Below are 25,574 nucleotides of genomic sequence, written 5' to 3'. Positions count from 1 at the left end.
AGGGACTCCCCTGCAAGTGCAGGGGCCCTGGCCAGGACCATCCTCCTGCGGTACAGACTTTGTGTCGAGTGGCTTCTGCGCAGGGCGGGCTCCCCCCAAACACGTGGTTAACCACTTGGGTCCCTGAAATCAGGCTCTCTTCAGCAGGAGGACTGGGGAGGGGGCGGGGAACCTGGCCATATATATATATATATATATATATAAAATATATTTTTTTTGGTCTGAACTAAAAACTGAGGCAAGAAAAAAAAAAAAAAAACACCTGTAAAGTAAAAAGGATAATTAAGATCCTGCTGACCATGTCCTACCCGGCGGCTCCCAGGAAGCTAAGACCAGTGAGGCCAGGGGCCATGACCTTGGTCTGCCCTTGGCTCCGAGCCTATGGCGGTGGTCTCCGAGGTGAGGGGAGGATGGACCCAGCCAGAGCCTGTGGGTGGTCACTAGCCCCAGGGGAGCTCACTGGATTTTGGTTGGCTCCCTCCCACTTGTAATGCTGGCTACTGCCGGCCCTCCCAAGCTTGGGGGTCTCACAGGCATTGGGGAGTGGAGTGGGGACGAGGAGGCGGGATGGGGGGGGCTCACTTCCGCCTCATCCTGGCCCTGACAGGCCTGCCTCCTCTCGGTGGGCCTCCCTCCCTCTCTGGTGGTGCAGCTGAAGGGAAGCCAACTGCGCTCACACAGCTGAGAGCAGCAGGTGGTGCAGCAGGCGTGGGGTGGGGGGCGGCAGGATGTCCCAGCCACCAGCCTACTGTCATCGTGAATCCAAGAGGTAGTAGCAAAAGTCAGAAGCCTCCCCAACGTGTTCAGTGGGGAAGGCAGAGGGGAGCATCTGCCCACGCGCACAGCACGGCACTCGCCACGTCCACACGGGAAACGCCAGCAGCCCCACCCCCACCCCCCAGGACCCAGGCCTCCCAGTTCCAACAGTCACATAAACGTTACACTGGTTTCCCTCTTAATAATAACAATAATAATAATTAAAAAAAAAAGTACCTCTACAAGACGGATATTTCCTTGGAATATAGGAAAAAGCACTTTCCTCTCTCCTGAGGTGGCCGAGGCCAGGCTGGGGAACCTGGCAGCCTTTGGGCGAGAAGCACCAGGGCTCCCAGGGCCTGGGGCGGGGCTGGCGGACGGCGGGCAGGGCAGCTGCCCCATTACATTCAGTCTGCAGACCCTGGCTCAGCCCCAGAGGGGCCTGGACGAAAATTAGCTATGGTTGCTTTTGGTTTAAAAAAAAAAAAAAGGCAGGGAAAATATTTTTAAACAGGAGGAACAGATCAGTAGGAACAACACAGCCCCCGGAGAAGGGCTCTAGCTGTCGAGGTAGGCAGTGGGCTAACCCTGAGCGCCCTGTGCCGGCCCCGCCCCGCCCTCCCAGCACCTGCCCTGCGCGGATACACTCGCACACGCGCACTCACACAGCACCTGCCCGGGGCTGGCGCGGGGGACGGGGTCGGACGCACAGTGCCCTTCTCCAATCCGGCCAGCAGGACACAGGAGCCACTCGCACCGGCCAAGCGGAGGGGAGCTGGGAGCCCAAGGGGAGGCGGGGGAGGTAGACTGGCCCACCAGCTCCATGCCCAGGGGGCCGGGCCGCCGGCTGGCTTCCCTTGGTATAGACTGCTGATTAAAGCTCTGTGGATATGGGGGACGCTGGGCCCGGAGGGGCAGGGGTGCGACACCCGCCCCTCCACTGCACCTCCTCCGAGGGCCTGCTGGCTTCTCCTCCATTCTTTCCTTCGCTGGGTGTGGAGCCTGCAGGGGGCGCCCGCGGGTCTTTGGCTTCTAGGAGGGGGAGGTGTGCATGCGCAGGTGGCTGATGAGGTTGCGTTGCTGCGTGAACTTGCCCCCGCACAGCTGGCACTCGTAGGGCTTCTCGCCCGAGTGCACGCGCATGTGCTCGGTGAGGCGGTACTGCCGGGTGAAGCGCATGCCGCACTCGTCGCACGCGAAGGGCTTCAGGCCCAGGTGGCTGCGCATGTGGCGTGTCATGGTGCCACGTTGCGTGAACATCTTGCCGCAGATGTTGCAGGGAAAGGGCCGCGTGAGCCAGTGCGTCTTCTCGTGCTGCCGCAGGGTGGCCGGGTCCTTGTAGGTCTTCTCACACACTGAGCACTTGAAGGGCCGCGCCTCGGCTGCGTAGGAGGCGCTGGGTGCCGACAGGTCCTCAGCCTCCTCTTCGGCGCCCCCGCTGCCTGTCTCATAGGCCCCCTCCTCCTTGATGAACAGCTCCTCCTCCGTGTGCGTCTCTACGTGCGCGTTGAGCTGCTCCGAGCTGGGGAAGCCCTTGGCACAGGGGATGCACACGTACAGGTTGTCACCATACGGCACGCTGTCGTAGCCCTCCGGCCGGTACAAGTAGTGCCCACTGCTGGAGTGGCCCCCGCCGCCCTCACTCCCGCTCTGCCCGCTGTCATCACTCCCATCCTTGCCGTTCTCCTCCTCCTCCTTGCAGGGGTATGGGGGTTCCCCGTAGGGCCCACTCTGGCTGCCTCCCCCTGCGCTTCCTGCCACAATGCCGTTGGGAACCCTGTCGCCCTCCTCCCCAGCGCAGGCGCCCGTGGGCCCCGCCTCTCTCAGCTCAAACGGGGAGCCGGCTGCGGGCTCCTTCTTGCTCCACTCCTTCTTGCGGGCCGAATGCCGCAGGCTCTTGCGGGGCTGCCCGCTGGGCCCCTCCAGCAGGCTCAGGTGGTTGCCCTCAGTCCCCTCCAAATCCATGGGCTCCTCAGGGGTGCCCCCCACCTCGGCATAAGAGGCACTGTTGGCACCAGGCAGAGGGGCGGGACCCGCAGTGGGCGAGCCTTGCTGGCTGTCACTCATCTGGGCAGGGTCTTCCGGAGTGAGGTGGGGGCCGGGTGTGGCTGGGGGCAGGGGTGGGCTCTTCTTGGACAGGTCCAGGCCCAGCTCCTGCTCGCAACCCCCGCTGCTTCCGTTGGTGCTGCTGCTGCAGCCCCCCAGGCCCACCTCACTGCCCACAGGACAGGCGGTGTGGCCCACACCATGAGAGCCCTCCTGGGCAGCCGCCCCCAGGAAGAGCTCGTCTTCATCTGAGCCTTTAGCCTGGGGGAATTCCTGGGAGGTGTGGGCTTCCTTGTGCCCATCCATTAGCCCTGGGTACCGAGCCTGGATGACAGAGGCCGTGGACAGCCGCTGGCTACGCGGGTGCCGCCCCATTCCGGAGGTGCCCGCCCGGCCTGAGCCAAAGGCCTTGCCTGCTCGCTTGAGCTTGCGGCGGCACAGGGCTGCCAGCTCAGGAAGCTGGAGGTAGCTGGCAGCTGTGAGGAGCGTGCTGAAGTTGGGCTCGGCTGGCTGGTCGCTGGGCAGCAGCTTGCCGGTGTAGATGAAGTCCAGGATCTGCTGGAACACCGTGGAGCTGACCATGTCTGTGTCCAGGTTGATGAGGTTGTCGTGCAGGACCAGGGACTTGAAATAGATGCTGCTGGCAGCAAGCACATTCTTGTGGGCCCGGAAGATGGAGTTCTCCACCATGATGATGACATCACACAGGAAGCCCTTGGTCCTCTGCTGGTTTAGCTGTAGCAGGAGTTGCTTCGAGTGGCTGGGCAGCTCCATGTCTGGCCCCATGTCCCCGCGCCCTGCCCACGCGCACCACCTGCAGGCAAGGACAGGCACGCAGCGTTAGCTCACAGGGGAACACTCCAGCCAGGCCCTTGGAGGGGAGCCCATGATGCCTGCCTCCCTGAGGACTCAGCTCTCCGAGAGGGGACACAGGCTGCCACCCCACCTGCATTGGTAAGAAAACAGAAGTTGGGCCTGGCACTTTGGCCTAGCTGTTAAAGTCCTTGCCTTGAACATGTTGGGATCTCATATGGGTACCGGTTCTAATCCCGGCTGCTCCACTTCCCTTCCAGCTCCCTGCTTGTGGCCTGGGAAAGCAGTCAAGGACGACCCAAAGCCTTGGGATCCTGCACCTGTATGGGAGACCCGGAAGAGGCTCCTGGCTACGAAGAGGCTCCTGGCTCCGGACAGGCTCAGCACCGGCCACTTGGGGAGTGAATCACCGGACGGACGGTCTTCCTCTCTGTCTCTCCTCTCTCTCTCTATATATATATATGACTTTGCAATAAAAATAAATAAATCTTTAAAAAAAATCGAAGTCATGGGCCACAAAGGTGCCAAAAAGAAAACCCAAAATTTGAATTTGGATTCACAACAAGCTGCTGTCTCCACTGGCTGGGGCTGGCATTGTGCCACAAAGGCTCTGCTGCAGGCCAGCTTGCTCATGTCAGAGCTCCAGTACCAAGTCTTTTAATCGAGCTTCCTGCTGATGCACCCAGCAAGCACTTGGGTCGTGGCCAGCCACACAGGAGAATGAAAAGAGCTCCAGCCCCAGGCTTCAGCTCTGCTCCGCCATGGCCATTGCCACCATTTGGGGAGTCAACAAGCAGATAGATTACCGAGAGAAACAGAAAGAAATAAAGTAGTTGGTCACAGGCCCATGGAGATGAACAGAAAAACCCCAAAATGACCAGCAGGTGGCTATGGCACGTAGCAAGCAGGAGCCTCCAGGTGAGCTGGATGGTCCTGCCCAGGAATGCAGGTCCTCAGGGCAGGTCTTCCCAGCTTTTGAAACCAGCTGGAAATCCGGATTTTCCTGTGTCAGCTCCCAGTGCTGAGCCAAAGTTGTTTTTTAAACCGGGTGGGACAAACAAATGCATCTGCCCTGGTGGCCTTGGGTGTTGAAAGTCCTGCTCAGCCCCAGCCTCTGGAACCACCAGCGAGGACGCCCATGCCGCGGGCTCACCAGGCACTCTCCTCCTGCTCCTACAGTGTCCCCATGGCCACTGGTCCTCGCCGATGCCCACCTTCCCAGCTATCACCTGCTCCAGAGCCTGGCCCTCAGACTCCTGCCAACACAGACTCCTGCCAGACAGGCTGGCACAGACAATGAGGTCATGCAGTAATGAACACACAAGCACCTCTGCTTTGCCCACTGGCACACCAGTGCGTACAGCCCGATCATGCTCTCCTGTCCCACTGAGCAGCCCCCTTTTGCCAAGGCCAGCAGGATGTGAGTGTGTATGAGTCCCTAGCCCAGTCCCTGCCCTGCACAGCCAGTTCTGGGCTTCACCAGCACCCAGCCCTGCCACATCCCCTCCTCTGCTTGCTGACAAAGTAAGGAACTCCCTGTGAACTCAGGGCGCAGAGTGGGACACACCTGTTAGAGGGCTTTACCTTCTCTCCACTCCAGGAACTGCCCTGGCTCAGCAAGCCTGGCTTGAAGCAGACTGGGAGGTGGCCTGAGGAAGCTGGAGCCATCCTTTTCCACCTATTCCTCCCCCAACCCAACCAGGGAAGAACAAAGCCCATGGTGTGGCTTCTGCAACCAGGGTCCCAGGGAAATGGCAGCCCAGCAAGGGGTCAGGCCGAGGGAGGGGAGCCCCACAGCGGCCCCAGGACCCTTCCCCACGGCCCAGTGCTGCACACACACAAAGGACTGCAGGCAGAGGTTGTCTGGAGAGTCCCAGAGGAAGAGAAAAAAAAGGAGCAGCAAGCCACCACCCCCTGCCCCATGCCTTCCCCGCAGCCCACCAGCCTACCGGAGTGCCAGCGGCCCAGAAACCATGTGAGCAGCAGCCAGCGGGGGGCGGCCTCCTTGAGCGCGTGGGCTTCCTGGGGTGCATCAATGCCTGGTCACCTGGGAATAAGAAACAAGCGGTCACCCAGATAGGTGGCATCCAGCTTGGGCGGGGTAGCTGGCTGCCAGGCCTGGAGCCCTCATCCAGGAAGGCATGCCCCATCATCAGGGACAGCAGTCACAGCAGCCAGGGACCTCGAGTTGGCCCTGATGGCAGGGAAGATGAAGTCTGTACGGCACACACACAGATCTGGGACATCCTGGGGGTGTGGGTGGCAGGCACACAATCCCTATGCCTGTGGTCAGGCCTGGGCAAGGCCCTTCTCAGGCTGGCCACATTTACATAACAAAAGGTCAAAATTGGAGCCACTTGTGCAAGGGCTATTTATAAGAACCAGTCTCAACCGCTTCTGGCTCCCTGGCCTCCTCCCCTCCTCCCTGCCCAGGGGCCCGGCCCCCTCCTCTCCTCTCCTGCCCTGCCCAGCCCAGCCCAGCCACATGGTCTCTCCCCCTTCCCAGCTGTGGCCTAGGCCTTTCAGTAGGAGCCCACCAGAGCCCTGTGGCAGCTGCTGCTGTGGGAGGGCGGGCTCCCTCTCCTTCCAGCAGGGGACCCTGAGACTTGAGACACTCTCTCTCTCTCTCTCTCTCTCTCTCTCTCTCTCACAAACACACACACACCAGCCGGGGCTCCCTTGGAATGAAGCCAGGGAGGCAGGAGGGGGCAGGGAGCCTGTGGCAGTGAGCCTGCAGCAGCCAGAGCCCATTCCAGCCTGCCCTTCCCCTCCCCATCCTCTGGGCCAGGGAGGCTAAGCAGGTCCCTCAGGAATGTGACCAGACCCAGGGTGCCCGCCTGTGACTGGGAGGCCTCCAGGCTGCAAGCTGCCAACTCTCACTGCCAAGGGGAGGGTATCTGTGCTCTCCCCTCCCCCATCCAATCAAAAACAGCAGAACCAAACTTCACACGTCAGGGCACAGCCACAGTCACCATGCCCCATCACCCAGGAGGGCTGAACACAGGCAAAGGCCAGGGATGGTGGTGCATGAAACAGAGCGCAGCCCACAGAAACACTAGCGTGAACAGCAACGCATACAGTGTCAGATAATGCATTAGAACCCATGGGCACAGCCCACCACGCGGCCCACCCCGGCAGAGCACCCCCCACATCCACTCAGTAACCTGTGCCTGCCTGGACCCTGTACCTAGGGCTCAGCTGGTCTCAGAGGTCAGGCTGGTTGCAGGATGCTGTAGGAAGTGGGTGGTAGCAGAGTGGGCTGCAGTCAGTCTGGAGTAGGCGGAAAAACTGACCAAGGTCTGTCAGAGACAGGGAAGGGCAGGTGGGAATCCCAGGCTGTGCCAGGACAACACAGGGCATGGGAACCGCCTCCGCAGCAGGCAGCGGCAGATGACACAATGCAGCCTGGCCTCGACACACACCCTGAGCAGGGAGCACCCCCCCCACACACACACACCCGCCCGCCCGCCAGCAGGCACAGGAGGGAGTAGCCAGCAGCACCTATCTTGGAGAAACTAGAGGCTGGGGCAGTGCCAGGCGACTGCAGCCATGGCTGTGGGCCAGCCAGCAGCCACCGCCCACAGGCTGGGATGAAGACCTGGCCTGGCACCCCGCCCTCAGCTGTTCAGGCACCCAGTCCAACACTGTACCTTGGGGGCCCAGGGACAGTGGGGGGAAGGGGTGACAGACAAGCCATCTGGCTGGCTCAATCGCCTCGGTAGGGGGCAGCCCCCCCCCAACACCTTGTGTGCACACTGGGCTCCCTCCTCAGGTGTCCCTCCCATGAGATCCAACACCCTTCCCCGCCAGCGGCCTCTCCCCGCTCCCCTCCACTCCCCATCTCAGTACAGAAAAAGCCAGAGGCAGTGTCTCTCAAGTACAGGGCAGCTCAGGGCCCAGCTGAGCACATCAAGTGGTCCCAGTCAGCACCCACACCTAGGGCCATCTCCCTGCCCTGCAGGCAATTCACATGGCCCCCAGGGCTCAGGGGGAGCCTCTCCCAGCACCCCAGAGGGGAGGAAGATATAAAGATGACTAGGGGGAGGAGAGATTGTGCTACTGAACAAGGCAGGTTAAGCCACTTGCAAGCCCAGCATCCCAAGTGGGCGCCAGCTGGAGATTCAACAGCTCCACTTCCAATCCAGCCCCCTACCAACACACCTGGGAAAGCAGCGAGAAAGGTCCCAGTGCTTGGGCCCCTACACCAACCTGGGAGACCCAGATGAAGCTCCAGGTTCCTGGCTTCAGTTTAGACCAGCTCCAGCTGTTGTGGCCATTTGGGGAAGGAATCAGAAGATGGAAGATTTCTGTGTTCTTCTCTGTAACTCTTTGAAATCAATAAATAAATCTTAAAGCAAAACAAACAAAAAAGAAGGGAGGAAGCAGATCCTTCCTCAGGCAGAAAGCTGAGAATGGACTCCAGCTGCTCCTCCCCCAGCCAGCAGGGTGAGAACCCAGCTTGGTCTGGACACCACCTGCCCAGCACCAGGGCTTCCAGGACTGCTCTGGCTATGGGCCCCAGGCACACTTAACCTCTCCAGGCCGGCTGGCAGGAGGGGAAGGCCAAACGCTGGGTGTGGTCTCAGGCCACAGGATACCCCGCCCCCTTCCTCCTCCAGGCCTGGCCCTTGGCCCCAGGGCTAGACCTCCTGGCCAGGTCTGGCTGTCCTGCAAGGAGGCCTGGAGGGCAGGGTGGAGGCAGGGGAAATGGAGCCTCTTGGAAACCTCTGCTCCGTCTCTCCCTACCTGGGGGCGAGGAAGAGTGAGTGCCCATTCACTCTAAGGTGCTAAACAGGCTATGGCTTCTCTACCCTCAACCACCTACCTCCCAGCCCACCCAGCCAGCAGCAACAGGGAAATGGAGCCCACTGCCAGCAGGGCCGTCTGCACCACCCACCCAAAGCACCAGAGCTACCAGGTAGCATCCCACATCCCAAAGGTTTAAGCATATCTGACAGAAGGCAGGGCATGACAGACTTGCTAGCAAGGCCCCCCAAATGCAGGTCTGTCCCGGCCAGACCCCACCACTAAGGGTTGGCAGCAAGCTATCCCTGCCTCTGCTGGCAAGGGTTCCCCTTCAGTGCCCCCAGGTTGCAGCAGCACCCCAAACCTGGTAGTCAGCCAGTGCTATGAAGCCACAAGCCAGGCTCCATGAAGCCTGACCCATCTTCATTTCTGTCACAACCCATGCCCAGGTCCCCTCTGCCCCAAGCAGTGGAAGGGGGGACATTATCTCTTAGACTACCCCCATTTAAGGAGGAAGGTTCCTGGGGGCTGAGAAATTTGCCCAAGGTCACAGACCGAGCTGGTAGCAGAATAAGGTGGCAACACCGGACTTTGGAACTGCAGCCAACACTTGCAGGTGGCAGGGAGGCCCCTCACCAATGGGGCTGCACCCCCACTGCCAACAGCTGCTGTGCCCCAAGCCCCTTGGGTCCCCCAACCACCGCAGCAGTGGGCCACTTACACTATACTTTCCTGGTCCACCAGAGGCAATCGGGGCTGAGCCTGGGGTCATCACAAAGCCCCTGCTGCACCCATAAGCCTCTGGGAACACCCTGTCCTCATGACCGCCTGCCCTGTCCCTCCAGGCATGGGCTGGTGGGGCATGGGGCTCCGTGCTCTGGGCAAGCCCAGCTATGTCATCGGGCCAAGACCTGGACGCGGGCCAGCAGCTCCTGGCTCCTCTCCCAGCCTGTCCTCCTGGAAAGCAGCAGGCTGTGTGAGTGCCAGGAGCCCGCCCTGCGGCCTACGGCTCCCTGTGTGGGAGCTTCGGTGATAGGGATGCAGGCTGGCCTCCTTCCTCTCCCCTTCTATTCACGGTTAGAGGGTGGCACCCTCCCTTATCCTCAACAACTCCACTCCATTCCTGATGCCTGAGCCTACCTGGGGGCAAGGAAGTCCTGGGGCTAGGGACCCAGGTGCTGCAGTCAACCTCAATGTGCCACTTCCTCCTGCGAAGCAAGCAAGCATCGAGAACAGGCACTACACCCCCAAACCTAGCTTGCCCACAAGGGAGGTCTTGGTCCCACTGTCTTCCCTCCTTTACCGTGGCTTTAGAGTCAGCGCAAAGCAGGGACTGTTGGCTCCTGGGAGCCAACAGTGGGAATCTCCTTCATGGGGGCACAGCACACGTGTGGGCACCAGCAACATAAGAGGATGATGCTGTTTACAAAAACACGATGCTCCCTTCAAATGTGCCCCCACACAGCCTTGGAGCAGGGATGCTGCCGCCTCTGCCGGGTGAGGGCAAAGAGGACGAGGATGCCCCACTGTCTGGTTCACCCTAGAGTGCTGAAGGTCGTACTCCAGTGTCAATAACCATATGGGGCTGCACTTGAACCTCCGGGGGCACTCAAGCACACGCACATCCAAGTTTCAGCTGCAAGCTTGCTGGAGCCAGGAAGCCCAGGGTTCGGCAAGCAGCAAGTGTTCAGAGGAGGAAACAGGTCCCAGGAGGAAGGGCCATTTCGCCAGGGGAGCAGGGACCGAGGTGACACCACAGGGCCAAGGGAGTGGCCCAGGTGGAGGGGTTTCTGAGCGGAGGAGGGGGTTGTGGGAGAAAGGGCAGAAGCCCAGCAGTAAACAGGTAGACATTCCCAGGGGCCCTGGGCAGCAGGGCACACTCAGCTTTCGGGAAGGCACTATCGGACCATCTCACTGGCCCCAGGATACCCTCGCAGGGAGATAACTGTGCCTCCGAGGGAAGGGCTGGGCACAGCTGAGTCACCACAGCAGCTTCATCATTCCCCAGCACGTCCTGGGAGCGGATCCTTCTCAGGCCTGCTAGGGACTCCAGCAGAACAAACACAAATCTCACCTCGCCCAGCCACTGCCAGTACAAGGGACTGTGTCAGGGATGGGAAAAAGCAGGACAGGGCGCTTGTGCAGGCAGAGCAGGCCCTCCCACCTGCTCTGGCTGGGACAGAAGTGAGGCAGATTGTTGGAGGGAAACATGGACACACGCACACACACACAGTAACCTTAAGGCCGCAAAGGACTGAGGAACCCAAAGAAGTTTACAAGCACACCTTCCAGGGAAACAATGAAAAAGGGGACTGTGTGAAAGTAAAACCAGGACTGACTGTTCCCATCAAGAATCAGAACTTAAAATCCAATGAAAAGGTAGGTGAGACCAGGCAATGGGCAACAGGAAGGCTCATGCACTTTAGAAAAACCTTCAGGGGCCATTGCTGTGGCCCAACAGGTTAATCCTATGCCTGTAAGCACTGTCATCCCATATGGGCGCCGGTTCTAATCCCGGCAGCTCCACTTCCCATCCAGCTCCCTTCTTGTGGCCGGGGAAAGCAGTCAAGGACGGCCCAAAGCCTTGGGACCCTGCACCCACGTGGGAGACCCGGAATAGGCTCTGGGCTCCTGGCTTTGGAGCAGCACAGCTCCAGACATTGCAGCCACTTGGGGAGTCAATCAGTGGATGGAAGATCTGTCTCTCCTCTCTGTAAATCTGGCTTTTTAATAAAAACAAATAAATCCTTAAAAAAAAAAAACTGCAGGAAGGGGGCAATGAGGGCTAAGCACTGATGAACTAGGGCACCTTGCTCACAGGTGACCTCCACTGGCCCCTCAGCTAATATAGGAAGTGGAACACAGGACAGCTGGACAAGTGGCCCACGTCCAGGACAGAGTGTACTACAAGAGGAAACTTTGAGAAGGCAGGGAACCCACAACATGTAACAGCTCTTATTAGGGGCGGACTCCGCCATCTGTAGATACAAGTAACCTAGGAGGTATGTCTCGGTCATCCTGACATCCGACAATCTCCAAAGACCACACAGGCCACCACCTAAACTCAAGAAGCAGCCAAGGTGCTCCCACCAGGACAGCCAGCCCCACCTCTCCCACAACCACCAATTACCATCCCCAGTAAACAGCACAGGAGACAAGAACCTGGTAGCTACATGCCAAATAGAGGGGGAAGGAAATCAAATTAAAAGCATCATCGGGGATCCAACACCATATCCTAGAGGTTAAAGTCCCCAACTTGAACGTGCGGAGATCCCATATGGGCACGGGTTCATATCCCAGCAGCCCCACTTCTCATCCAGCTCCCTGCTCGTGGCCTGGGAAAGCAGTTGAGGATGGTCCAAAACCTTGGGACCCTGCACCTGCATGGGAGATCTGAAAAGAGGCTCCAGGATCCTGGCTTCAGATTGGCTCAGCTTCAACCGTTGCGGCCACTTGGGCAGTGAATCTTTCTGTCTCTCCTCCTCTCTTAATAAAAAAGAAAAGCAGCAGCATTGGGCATCCACTGGGAGTGTCAGGATTTTGAAGGATAATGTCATTCTGATAGAACCTACAAGCCTGTGGCCCAAACCAGAAAACTGTCCAGCAAGTGTCAACGAGTGACTGACACGCACCATGGCGTCTCGGTGGTGCTGGGATGCAGAGACAAGATCGAGAAAGGCCCCCGCTGCCTGAGGAAGCCCCCCGCCTGGAGTGAGCAGTGGGCTACTCAGGAAAGGACAAAAATCCACCAATACACCTGCCAGCGTTCGCTGGGGGGGGGGGCAAGGAAATAAATGTGGAGGCAGAGCCTGCTGCGTGCCCCGAGTGGGCACAGAGCACAATAAGGCCCAAAGAAGCTGCTGCCTTCTTTCAGCTTCCAGACAAAGGAGAAGTTGACAGGAAAGCTAGGGCAAGGTTAATTCACAGGACAGAGGAGCAGTGACTGCCAGACGGGCTGGGGCGGAGGATGGGAAGGCACACCCTTTACCTGGTGAGGGGGACACAGGTATCCAAGGTGGTTGGGTGCCCACTGTGAACAAAATACCTGGCATCCTGCCACCTCTCCTCATATTTAAGATGGGTATACATGTATATATACAGGTGAGTTAGTTACACCCTCTGGCTAAGACCTTTGCGAGTAAAAATCACTTCATACAGTTCAGTCTCCAACTCAACCAAGGAAGCTGGGCTGGCCACGAGCACAAGCCCCACAGGAAAGAGCGGGGTGGAGAGGTCAGCGGACCCCCACAGGGCCGGCCACAAGGGCATTAAGGCTGTCTGGAGCAGAGCAAAGCCTTGGCAGGTGACAAAACAGACATCATCCGCCCATCCCCACTTACCAAGCAGCCCAGGCCAGGCACTCCATGCCCAGAGCAGCCAGGTGGCCCAGGAAATCTTGGGAGGGAGGGGGAAGCAAGGGGTAGTTTGAGCCATTGCAAATGCCAGGTGGGTTCTGGTGTGGGCGAGGGGAATGGGGGATATCCCTGTGACTATGTAACGTGTATCATGAAATAAATTTTTTTTTAAGTGAAATTGCCAACGTCTAGACCATGATTCCCCTTGTCCAGCCCCTCAGCCAAGACTTCGCTGGTTGGCAGTTCGTCCAATCCCCGCCCACTTTCTCCTCAACCAAGTTAGGCCGCATGAGCACCAGCTGTGCTGTGGGCACTCCCAGGCACGGTAGCTGAACAAATGCCAGGTAGGCAGAAGCAACACTGGGAGATAAGGAGGAATAACATGAGGTGGCACAGTTGCCCTTCCTTGTCAACAGGCCAAACCTCACCCGTTACACCTTTCCTGAGGCGCAGCGTGTCAGCAGAGTGGAGCTCCCCACTACCCTGGTTTGGTAGGGTCTGGCCTGACACAGAGGAGGAACATCTTATACCCTCTTCAGATAGCAGTGTCATTTTTGCAGGAATCCTAAACGAAAGCTCAACCATAGGTAGTTTTGCAAAAAGTAGCAATGCAGAGGGCCCGGTGCAGTAGCCTAGTCAGTGGTTAAAGTCCTCCCCTTGCATGCACTGGGATCCCACATGGGTACCGGTTCTATAATCTCAGCAGCCCCACTTCCCATTCAGCTCCCTGCTTGTGGCCTGGGAAAAAGCAGTCAAAGACAGCCCAAAACCTTGGGACTCTGCACCCACGTCGGAGACCCAGAAGAGGCTCCGGGCTCCAGGCTTTTTTCGCCACCATTTGGGAAGTGAGTCACTGGATGGAAGATCTTCCTCTCTGTCTCTCCTCCTTTGCGTATATCTGACTTTCCAATATTTTTTTTTTAAGTAGCAATGCAGAATCATCTGAAGTCACACAGGCGTCTTGCACCATGTTCAGTCCTGTCTCCCCTGCCCTCCTGATGCAGAGCTTGGGAAATCTTGGTTCAGGACACTGGTGGGATCTCCCAATGTTGTCACATCTCATGGTACAACACATCTCATGTACAACACGTTGTACATTGTTGTACTGCCGGAGAGGGCTAAAGGCTCAGAGTCTGCCAGGCTCACAGTCAAGGATACGAGTTTCTCCAAATCCTCAGGTTTCCCTGGAAAGCTTGGCAAGGATCCCTCACGGGCAGGTGCACTTGCCTCATTTTTCACAAGGGTATCTCACAAAATCTCTGAGTCTGTCAATCTGTTTTGTTTTTTGTTTTTTTCTCCCCCAAGTGAAAATTGCACGCCTTCAGAAGGAGCAGCTAGGGTTCCTCTGAGCCAGTGTGCTGGTGCATAGGGCGTGTTGGCTTCCAGGGAACACTACCCCACCCTCCCCACTGCAAACACCCAGACCAAGGACCACCCAGACGAGAGACTCAGGGGTCCACATTTCATCCTCTTCCCTTCACTGGCATCCATACTGGGCTTCCCATCTTACACATGAGGAAGATGAGGAGGTTTGGGGAGGCAGACTGGCATACAGAATAGACCCAGGGAATGACCTGGGGATCATCTGCCAAGGCGGCCACAGGAGGAACTCAAAATTCAATAATGTATAGCAGGCCATTTTTTTTTTCAGCTGATAATTTTGCATGGCCCATGGATGACGGAAGTATCCCAATGGCTCTGGGCAGGGAAGAAAGGTTCCCCACTGCTGAGAACGGGGGAAGAGGTTCCCCACCGCTGAGAACGGGGGAAGAGGTTCCCCAGCAGAGTCCTGAAATCCTGGGCACGGAGCTGCCTGCCACATCTCAGAGCCACAAATGGTCAACAAGTGCACACTCAGGCAGGGTGGCAGGAGCTAGCCCAGGAACTCACAGGGCTGCCCTGGTGCCACAAGCCATGTGCACCTTGGGGGGGTTGCAGGGGCAGAGGCAGCAGGGGGAGGGGTGCTACCAGGAAGCAGGAGGAGCCAGCTGCCTGCTGGGGGCATGAAGTCAAAGTCCCCTGCTTGCCAGAGCGGGCCTGACCAGCCCCACTGCCCTTATCAGCTTCAACACATGCACGGAATGTGGGACTTTGGAAACAACCCTCTCCCCTCGGCCTGCACAGGGCTCAGCTTCACCTGCTACGGTGAGGACAAGCCAAGGCCAGTGCCTGACCACCCGGTGGATGCTCAGCAGGTCATGGCCTGCTCTCTGCCCCTCCCTACTAGGATGGCTGGACCCCCTCCCCACATATCTTTCCGGAGGTGGTCTGCAAAAGCCTATATTGCCATGAGGCAGGCGGGAAGGAAGGAGCCGGGCATTTAAGGTGGGAGGGTCCCGCTCCAATAGCCAAGCTCACAGCCTCATCCTGGGCAGTGAGAAGCCTTGGCCATCACAGTCAGCCTTCCCCACCCTGTTCCCAGGTGCCTGTCTCTGCAGTCTGTGCCCAGTGTGGAGGAGGCAGCCTCAAGAGCACCACGCGGTACAGTGGGGGCAGAGGGGCTCCTGGGAATGTGGGGTAAGGCGGGCGTGCAGGCAGAAGAGCCAAGGCAGGAATTCACCCACCAACACCAAACACCCCAAAAATGCCCAGAGGAAGGCCAGCTACACCTCCAACTCAGCTGCTCTCGCTTCTAGAAACAACCACACTTCCTCCCCAGGCCCAGGCCAGTCAGTTCCCCTGCACTCAGGGCTCCTGCCCCTCCAGGGAACAACCCATGCTGGGCCCCCAGCCAAAGGAGAACACGTTCCGCCTCCCTGCCCCCCTCAGGGGTGACCTCACCTTGCCCAGACAATAGGGCCTAGGGAACCCACTTCCGGGTCCACCTCCTCTCCCCCAGGGCTGCAGAGGTCAAGGAGAGGCACCCACCCAAACTTCACAGCCAGGGCCAGCCAGGCTGCACGTGGACGAGGAGAGCCCAGGAACACAGCTCAGAAATCAAGTCAGCCAACTGGAGATGCCCAAGCTTTGGGGCCCAACAAGACTGCCAGGGTCACAGAGGTGGCTCCCTGAAGGACCCCCTCCTCTGGGGGTCCACTCTTGCACCAGGAGAGCTGATGAAGGCACTGGTGCTTGAGGACTCAGCCTCGCCTCACCACCTGCTCGATTCTACAAGCCACAGAAGATCCTTTGCCAGCCAGATCAGTGGCTCTCAGCCCTGGGTGCCCACCAGGTTCACTTTAGGAATCGCAGTGGCCTGGGCGCGGATGGACCAGCGGGCTGCACATGTCAGTGTGTGGCCCAGCCTACTGGCCCAGACCACCAGACAGGCCCCACTCTCCCTGTTCACCAGAGTTCAGTAGGGTGCACAGGGAAGCTGTGAAGGTCACAGGATGCTCAACAGCCCAGAATGGATTAGCCCGGGACTGTCTCGGGCTAGCCCCCACCGTGGCCTGCAAGCAGTCCTTCCACAGGCCTGCTCCCCTGAGATTCCACACATCCTCAGGCCCACAAGCCCCCAGAAGCAGGAACAGGAACGGACCTCGAAGCCCAAGACCCCAGCCTCCTCCCCTCTACTCACAACCTATAAATGCCACAGCCAGAAAACCACTGCCCCCAACCCGCCAAGTCCCAAGAAGTCTCCCACCCAGTCCAGCCCAGTCCCCCTCTCCAGAACTGCAGCAGGGCCTGGGCCCTGCTCCAGGCCTTCCTCTTCCTTATCAGGCTCCCTAGGGGCCCAAAAGCAACCCCAAACCCCACCTGCTTTTCCTGCCTGGCCACTCCCAGTGAAAACTAGGCTCAAGGGGAACCTGTAACCCCTCCTCCCAGGCCTCCCTCACCCACCAAGGACCGCCCCCCCCCAGCCAGGTCCCTAACCCTGAGGGCAAGGCCCCTCCCAGCAGGAAGCAAAGGCAGGCTGGCTGGGCCAGGTAGAGTCAAACTGGAAGGGCTTGTTTGGAAGCCCCTAATCGGGAGCCAGGACTTGTCTTGGGGAGGGGGCTATGGGCCCCACCCTCCTTGGGAACAGAATGGGGGTCCTGGCCTCCGCAGCTCAGCGGGGGCACCACTGTGGTGGTAAGGAGCCCCCAAGGTTGCTGGAGACAAACACCTCAGGCCCAGGGGCTGGTGGAACCACCCAGCTCAGAATTGATTCTGAGAAAACCAGCTGCTATTACCCCCTCCCCAGGGCAGAGCCCGCGCCCTAGCCACAGGGACTGACTCTGAAGATGAGAAAGATTTAAGGGGAAAAAAGGTCTCTCCCAGGCCGCGTGGAGGCAGATGAGCTGGCTGGTCCCAGCAATGAACCCTTCCATAGCCTCCACTACGCCCTGGTTACCAAACTCACCTGCAGCCAGGACAGCCTCTCTCCCTCCCACTGCTGTGGGTGATAGCCCTTATCAGCCCATCATTTGTCCCTCTTCCCCAGGCTGGGCTGGGACAGGGGGTCTCATTCCCATTGTACAGAAAACAGCCGAGCACTCTACAGTATAGCTCAGGCAGAAGGCAGGGCACTCCAGGCTTCTAGACCCTCGTGCCCCCCACTGAGATGTCTCCTCTGCCAGGCTCCAAGAGTCCCAAGTGGAGAGGAACCTGATTTCTCATTTCCTACCATGGATCAGCCACCCCCCCAACACACACACCAATCTGCCTCAGGGGAGGGGGGCAAGACAAGCTCCAGGGTGGGGCTGAGTGCTCAAGGCCAGCGGGCCAAGCAAAAAGGGCAGACCCGCACGTCCCCTGGGTAAACTGAACTTTATTCCTTCCACACTCCACAACTGCCCAGCCAGCCCTTCTCCAGGGGCTAGCTGCTGATTAAAAGGCACTGACCCCCCCCCACCCCCACGCTCTGACTCCGGCAGACAATGAGGACTCTAGGCAGGCAGCAGGCCTGGCAGCTCAATAATGCAAAACCCTGTTGCTCTCCCAGTCCTCTGCAACAGCTGACTTCAAGTGGATCGGAGGCTGTGCTTATTAACAAAATGAGAAACCCGATCTATGGAAAGAAAACACTACGTGAGGATTAATCCGGGACTGCAGCTTGCGCGGAAGCCTGGGCTGCCAGCCAAGGCTGGGGAGCGAGGAGGAGCCCGTGCCTACCTACCTGTGCCCGGGAGCAGGACAGGACACCTCCTAGCTCCACCTGCGCCTCCTCTCATTCTGCCAGCAATTGCAGCAATCATTTCGGTTTGGCTTTAATTAAAGGCTGGGCTCCCTCGGGCTGCTTCTTCCTCTAAGCAGAGCCAGCAACCAGAGGGAGATTTCTTTTCAGGAATCACTCGTGTAAAAAAAAAAAAAAAAAAAACCTCACTGACTAATCTACAAGTCCCAACAACTGGCGCAGAGAAAAACACTGGAGGAGAAATCTTCTGGGCGCACGTGTGCTCGGCTAAGCCACAGAAGCTGGGGCACCGAGCGGGGCTCTCCCACGCCACCTCCAGACTGGCCTGCAGGAAACTCCCAGCTGAAAGAAAGCAAGACCACCTGGGAGCTCTGACTCTCCCCTTCCCCCAGATGGGCACAGGTGGGCACTTCACCACCACAGCACCCCCAGTCTGCCCTAACTCAGCCGTACAGCATGGATGTTTCACTGGCAGGCAGAGAGACTCAACTCCTTGAAGTGGCCAGGGAGAGTGGAGCAAGAAGGGTAGCCCCAAGGACCAGCCTTCCACCCACAAAACCAGCAATGCCACCAACGCAGCTTGGTCGCCGGAGGCTGGCCTCTGCAGTCCTTGTCCCAGTGTCAGGGATGTATACCCAGCCACAAGCCCCACGCTCACCCCAGACAGAGACGCAGTCAGGAAGCTATCAACATTAAACCCAGAAAGCTCTCGGGACTCACTGACCCAGCTGCACCTCTCCTTCCTTCCGGGGTCTCCCAGAGATACCGCCCAAGTTCAGCCAGGAAGCTCAGGTCCCTCCAGTAACCTGCCAACTCTCCCCCTCCTCCCCCCAAGGCCAAGAGGCACACCAATATCTCCCCTCCACACCAGATTCCAATGGGCAAGGCGCCGCCCCTCCCCCCATATGTCAGAGGGGTGGCCTGGCAGGGTTACACCCCTCCTGCTGCTGGGGGCCGGGAACGTAGCTCTCCAGATGTGCTTGGCAACTCCAACTAGGAAAGACACAGCGGCGTGGAGGGAAGCAGGGAGGCAGAAGCCCTGAGAAAGGACTTCAACCACTCCAGCCCAGGAGGACCTTGCAAAGGGCTCCTTCCCCGAACCGTCCCAAGCGGTCCTGGGCGGGGCCGCTGGGACCATTATCTGGCCTCATTCTCTCTCCTGTCCCTAAGTCACTGCCCCTCCTTCCCTAACCAGAGAGAGGCATTTCTGTCTGCCCCCACCCCACCCCCAACACACACATGCATCCAAGCCCATGTGAATATGAACCCATATAGGAAGATAAACAGAGAGTGACAAGCTGGGGCCCCTTCAGCCGGCCGACCCCCTCCCCCAAGCCCATCTCTCTTCCTGCCAAGCGTCTGCCTTCCACAAGAGGTCTGGGGGCAGGGCAGCGAGCCCACCAGTCGTCGCAGGGCTTGGCTGCCCGGGAGCGGGGCCCCTCCAGGCGTGCCCCTGCCCTTATCCCTGCCCCAGCCCGAGCCGGTTCTGCTGGGAAGGAGGAGGGGGATCGCGCAAGGGCGGCGGGGCCGCAGTGCTAGAAATCGCAGAATCCTCCAGCGAGGGGCGACCGCGGGCGCGGGGGTCCGTTTGCATAAAGGGATCCCGCCTGCCCTCCTGCCTGCCTGTCAGGCTGCGCCGCTCGCCCGACGCCGTTCGGATTAGATCGCTCATGAAAAGGCACAAAGAACCAGCGCCCGCTCGCCGGCGGACCCCCCGCTCCGCAGACCCCGCGCCCCCGGGGGCCTGGCCCGCTTTGTGCCCGGGGGTCCCCCTGGCCAACGCCGTCCGCGTCCCTCACCGGGCACCGGCGGGGGGCCACAAAGCCCGATCCGCCCAGCTCAGGCTTGCCCGGCCGCGGGGGTCCCGCGTGCGCCCCCCCACACCACCCAGACCCGGCGGACGCGGCAGGGCGCGCGCACGTAGCCCCCCACGTCGTCCGGACGCGCGTGCGCGCGCGCCCACGCCCCTCTCCCCGGGGGGGGCGCGCCCCGGCCCCCCGCACCAGCCGTCCCGGCCGCCCTCCTTACCTCGTGTGCGTCGGCGGCGGCGCTCCGCCCGCCGGCCGGCCGGGCCTTCCTCTCGCGACCTCCCTCGTCTCGGGCGCTCGGCTCGCCCGCGCCCGTGCCCGCCCCGTCCGCCCGCCGCCGGCCCGGCTCGGCTCGGCTCCCCGCCCAGCGCGCCCCGAGCGCCGCTTCACAGCCGCCCGCCCGGCGCCATCTTGGAAGCTTGTGACGTCGGCGCCGCCCGCTCACCCCTGACCCATATCTGAATGGGCGAGCGGAGGGGCGGGGCTCGTGCAGAGGGGCGGGGTCTGAGGGCGGGGCCTGCGAGCGGTCCGAGCGCTAGGCTGGGTGAGCGGCCCCGCGCGTGGGGGGAGGGGCGCGCCGGAGGTGCCAGGGACCCCCCCATCACCCCCCGAACCACCTCACACCCACACACAGCCCCGACCCTGGAAGCCCCCACGGGACGGCGAACTGGCTCTTAAAGCTCCGGGACTGCGCATTCCCCAGAGACAGCCGGCACCCCCCTCTGCAACCCAGCCCCCAAACTCCACACGGATGACCCCTTTGGAGCCTAAGCTTGACCGCTCTTAATCCCCCACGTAGGGCCCCATCCAGCAGTCTGCACCCCACCTTTTGGACTCCTTCGCTCCCTGTCCCCACCGCAGTGGTCCCTGGTGCAGCCGCCGGGGGCTGCAGCTCAGTGTCCAGGGCTCCGCGGGAGCACCCAGCCCGGATCATCGGGGTCTGCAGAGGACACACACGCCCCGTCTTCGGCCCTGACCCCAGCGCCTCCGGGGGTCCCCCGCGGCCCTACCTGCTGCGAGGGCGAGCAGGGCAGGCGCGCGGCTCAGCCAGCCCCTTCCGGTGGCCGCAGGCCCTCCAGGCGCCCAGGCTGGGGACTTGGTGGACACCTCGGGAAAGAAATCGGCGCAAAGCCCACACACCCCATTATCGAGGTGGTTCCCGAAGGACCCCAGACCCGCCTTGGGAGCGGGGAGACTGGTGCCCACCCGGGCTGACGACACCCTAAAACCCACGCATGGGTCTGCTAGAATCAGACTCCACAAAACCCCAGAGCTCACCTGAAAACGCTAACAGTCGAATAAGACGGCTGTCATCTCCATCTTCCCCCCGCAAACCTTGAGAGAGAAAAAAAAAAGCCAAACGCATCCAAAGTCATTAAAGTATGTGCTGTGGTTGCTGAGGTAAGAAGACAACAGATGTGACAAGGAAAAAAGAAGGAAAATAAAAATGTCAACTTGCCTGCCTTAAGAACTGAAGATGCGGGAGTTTACAGCTCCAAGAGACATTTTCGTAATGGCCCGACGAATTAAACGTCAGTTTCAGGTGCTAAGCTCCCAGCACGGGCCAGAGTTTAGGTGGATAAGTAACTATCCTCCTACGCTGCTATAGACGATTTTTAAAAAAGATTTATTATTTTTATTGAAAAGGCAGACATGCACAGAGCTAGTGCTGAGCCGATCCAAAGCCAGGAGCCAGGAGCTTCTTCCGGGTCTCCCACACGGGTGTAGGGTTCCAAGGCTTTGGGCTGTCCTCGACTGCTTTCCCAGGCCACAAGCAGGAAGCAGAATGGGAAGCGGGGCTGCCATGACACAAACTGGCACCCATTTGGGATCCTGGCGCGTGCAAGGTAAGGACTTCTGCACTAGGCTACTGTGCTGGGCCCCTGAAGTATATTTTTAAGAAGGTAGCTGCTCCCCAGCAAACCCCCCCCCCCCCCCGCTGCAAAAGAGGAAAAATTTTTTCATTCTCCTGGCCGTTGCGGTTACTTGGGGGAGTAAATCAGCGGACGGAAAATCTTCCTGTCTCTCCTCCGCTCTGACTTTACAATCAAAATAAAATCAATCTTTGAAAAAAATCTCAATCTCTTGCCTCCCCTAACCTGTGTCTGTCCTCTGTGTGATGTGTTCACTTCCTTCTCTGATGCAAATAGAAATCGGTTGACTTGTTACAAAAAAAAAAAACCTTAGCGTTTTGAGACCGTGAATTATGCCACTGTATAAGTACAGAGTTACCATGAAGCTTAACAGTAATATACTAGAAGACTTAGAGAACACTTGCTTTTTCTGTCCTCTGAGAATATATTACACACATCTTTGCATTAGATTTCCATAATTCACTTTTTTAAATTGGCGGGGCTGGGGGGAGTTTTAATAGAGAGGCAGAGAGTGAGTTCCCGCCACTGGTTCATCCCCTAGATGCTTTTAGCAGCCCTCCAGGCTCAGGACTCAGTCCAGTCCTCCTCAAGGATAGCAGGTACACAATTACTTATGCCCACCGGGCTCCCTCCCCAGGCTCTGTGTCAAGGAAATTGGAGTCAGAAGACAGTGCCTTGTATGGAATTAGCTATTCTCATAAAGGATCCACTGTGCTAGAAGCCCACTCCAGTCTGGCTCTCATGACTGACCAGTAGTCCTGGGCAAAGGGCTCCTGTGACCTAGTCAGTACTTGCTTTCCTTCACCCTAGCTTGTCAGGTGACCTACAAGCACAAGGCTTTCAAAATCACAGTGAGCAGTGCTTTCCCCGTCTTGGTCCATCTCGGTCCCAGTTACCCATCTTTGCATCTGCAGGGCTGAGCTCACAGAAGCTCTTCCTCTGCTTAAAAAATTGGGGATGAACAGGGTGGGAATAGTCTTGCTTGACAACAGCAGATATCAAAGCGTTCTCCCGTGACAGTCATCCTGAACAATTACGCCTGGGGAGCAGGTGACATGGAAGTCTAAAAGCCAGTCAGTGGTAAGACGGAGCCAACCAGAAGCCGACTTGTGTTTGCATCCGCACCTCCACCTTCTCTGTGTGTCTCTAATTGGCTATGGAACTCCAGGGGAACTGAGGGTGGGGGAGCTTGAACCCCCAGTTAGATAGCCGTGATTGTCATGTGAAGCATGGAGTGGGTTTGTTACTCTGATCATCATCTGTCTTCAATGACAGCTCCCTGCTTGTGGCCTGGGAAAGCAGTTGAGGACAGCCCAGAGCACTGGCCCCTGCACCCACGTGGGAGACCCGGAAGAGGTTCCAGGTTCCCGGCTTCGGATCGGCGCGCATCGACCCGTTGTGGCTCACTTGGGGAGTGAATCATCGGACGGAAGAGCTTCCTCTCTGTCTCTCCTCCTCTCTGTATATCTGGCTGTAATAAAATGAATAAATCTTAAAAAAAAAAAAAAGATATCCTTAACGGAAAAACTATCCCATATACTTGCTTCTTTTTTAAGATCTATTTTAATTATGTGAAAGGTGAAGTTACAGAGGGGAAAAGAGAGAAACAGAGAAGTCTTTCATCTGCTGGTTCACTTGCAAAACAGCCAAAGCTGGGAGCCTGCAAACTTCAGCCCCTGCCTTCCACCCCAATGTCAGGGACTCGGGCACCTGGACCCTCACTAACTGCTTCCCAGGTTACTCACTAGCAGGAAGCTGAAATCCCAAGTGAACCCAGGCACCCCGACACATGCTGTCAATGTCCTAAGTGGCATCTAAATCATAACATCAACCACCTGCCTCCACTTCCCCTACCCCACCCCCTGCTCAGAGAGGTAAAGCCACCTGGCCAGGGACCACAGCCTAGCTCAAACCTCAGTTCCCTTTGACTGCCATCAGCTCAGCTCAGCCCCTCATCAGAAGTTCCTCATCTACAGATTCCCCACAGCAAAAGCCCTGCCTATTCCACACCGATGGAACCCCTCTGTCTCTATCCACCTCCCTGTCATTTAAACACCCCACAGTGTACCCCAGGCAAAGCCAGGCACTATGAGCCCAAGGGAAGCCACATCTTTGGCCGTCGTTGTATTTGGCCACATTGCCATTCCTCCACCCAAAGATGCTAACCACATGACAAAATGAGTGTACGGCATAGCAAACAGCATAGGTGGGAAATGATGGAACACTTGCCAAAGGGTGGGGACAGGCTGGGGAAAAGACGCAGGCTGCTTTGTAGAGCGGTAGGATCACAAACTGGGAACTGACTGCTGGTCCAGGGGCCAAGGGGAAGGGCTTGCCTCTCCCGTGCCCTGTGCCTGGCATGCTGCCCGTCAATATCAGCTCCTGGCACTGTCTCCCGCAGCTGCTGCTGCTGAAGCAATAGCCTTTCACTTTCATCCTGGCTTCCTGCCCCAGCCCCGGCATGATTGTTCATGATCTTATGGCTGAATGCAGAGCTTTAGACAGCTTAAGGAAAATGGGATTTAAAATTTTTTAAAAACCGCAGGCCTAACACAAAGGTTCAGTTGGCTATTCCTCCCCCTGCAGCAGTTGGGATCCCATATGGATACTAGTCCATGTCCCAGGTGTTCCATTTCTCACCCAGGTCCCTGCTTGTGATCTGGGAAAGCAGTGCAGAATAGCACGGGTTCTTAGGATCCTGCACCCAAGTGGAAGACCCAGAAGAAGCTCCTGGCTCCTGAATTCAGATCAGCTCAGCTCTAGCTTTTACAGCCATCTGGGGAATGAACCAACAGATTAAAGATCTTTCTGTTCCTCCTTCTCTCTGTAAATCTGCCTTTCCATAAACATAAATCAATCTTTAAAAACACACACACAGTAGGTTGGGGTTGGCACAGGTGTTGTGCTGGAGGTGAAGTTCCCTGTGCAACACTGGCATCCCATGTCAGAGCACTGTTTCAAGTCAGTCCTACTCCGCTTAGGATGCAGCTCTCTGTTAAAGTCTTTTTTTTTTTTTTTAAGATTTATTTATTTTATTACAAAGTCAGATATACAGAGAGGAGGAGAGACAGAGAGGAAGATCTTCCGTCTGATGATTCACTCTCCAAGTGAGCCGCAACGGGCCGGTGCGCGCCGATCCGAAGCCGGGAACCTGGAACCTCTTCCAGGTCTCCCACGTGGGTGCAGGGGCCAGTGCTCTGGGCTGTCCTCAACTGCTTTCCCAGGCCACAAGCAGGGAGCTGGGTGGGAAGTGGAGCTGCCTGGATTAGAATCAGCGCCCATATGGGATCCCGGGGCGTTCAAGGCGAGGACTTTTAGCCGCTAGGCCACGCCGCCGGGCCCTCTGTTAAAGTCTTGATCACAATGAGGGAGAAGGAGAGACAGAGACATCTTCATTCACTGGCTCATCCCCCAGGTGGCTGCTTAGGCATGGAAGACCTGGAAGACCGTCCACTGATTCACTCCCCAAATGGCCGCAATGGCCAGAGCTGATCTGATTCAGAGCCAGGAACCAAGAGCTTCTTCTAGGACTCTCATATGTATGCAGGGTCTCAAGTCTTTGGGCCATCCTCGACTGCTTTCCCAGGCCACAAGCAGGGAGCTGGATGGGAAGTGGGGCTGCCGGGATTAGAACTGCACAAGACCCACAGGCTGCTCTGCATTTGAGCCAGCTCCCTGCTAATGTACCAGGAAGAGTATCCAAAGACGATTCAGGTGCTTGGGTTCCTGTACCCACATGGGCGAGCAGGATGGAATTTCAGGCTCCTGGTTCCAGCCTGGCCTCCCATAGCTCTGACCACTATTGTAATCTGGAGAATGAACCAGTAGATGGAAGAATTCTATCTCTTTACTTAAAATAATAATAAGAAGAATTTGTTCTTATTTGAAAATCAGAATTACAGACAGAGAAGAAAAGAGATCTTCCATTCATTATTTCATTCCCCAAAGTTGTGCTATACACCCCTGAAGCCAGAGGTCAGGATTCTCTTCCAGTTCTCTCACATGGGTGTAGCAGCCAAAGGACTTGAGCCCAACCTGTACTGTACTGCTTTCCCAGGCCATAAACAAAGAGCTGGATCACAAAATGCAATGTCATCCCCTTCCTTCACTTTCTGTC

At 58.0% G+C, this 25,574-nt stretch overlaps 1 protein-coding gene across 1 annotated transcript; it reads right to left on the bottom strand.

Moving 5' to 3' along the window:
* Nucleotides 1–1,722: 1,722 nt before the first annotated feature.
* Nucleotides 1,723–19,983, bottom strand: HIC2 (HIC ZBTB transcriptional repressor 2). The gene is made up of 3 exons (XM_058656739.1): nt 19,804–19,983; nt 5,565–5,662; nt 1,723–3,616 (listed from the first exon to the last, which is right to left on the bottom strand). The coding sequence occupies exons 2-3, from the start codon at nt 5,588–5,590 to the stop codon at nt 1,789–1,791; spliced, it is 1,854 nt and encodes a 617-aa protein (XP_058512722.1). The 5' UTR covers nt 5,591–5,662; nt 19,804–19,983; the 3' UTR covers nt 1,723–1,788.
* Nucleotides 19,984–25,574: the final 5,591 nt, after the last annotated feature.

This window comes from Ochotona princeps, chromosome 29, assembly GCF_030435755.1.
Source record: "Ochotona princeps isolate mOchPri1 chromosome 29, mOchPri1.hap1, whole genome shotgun sequence".
Taxonomy (NCBI): domain Eukaryota; kingdom Metazoa; phylum Chordata; class Mammalia; order Lagomorpha; family Ochotonidae; genus Ochotona; species Ochotona princeps.
The sequence above is the reverse complement of the archived record's forward strand: the minus strand, read 5'-3'. Positions and strand labels throughout refer to the sequence as shown.

What these genes read in the sequence shown, in the direction of transcription:
- HIC2 (XM_058656739.1), bottom strand. Translation starts at nt 5,590, where the DNA reads ATGGTTTCTGGGCCGCTGGCACTCCG. An exon ending in TCTGGGCCGCTGGCACTCCG is followed by an intron (nt 3,617 to 5,564) that starts GTAGGCTGGTGG and finishes CCTTGCCTGCAG; the next exon opens with GTGGTGCGCGTGGGCAGGGC.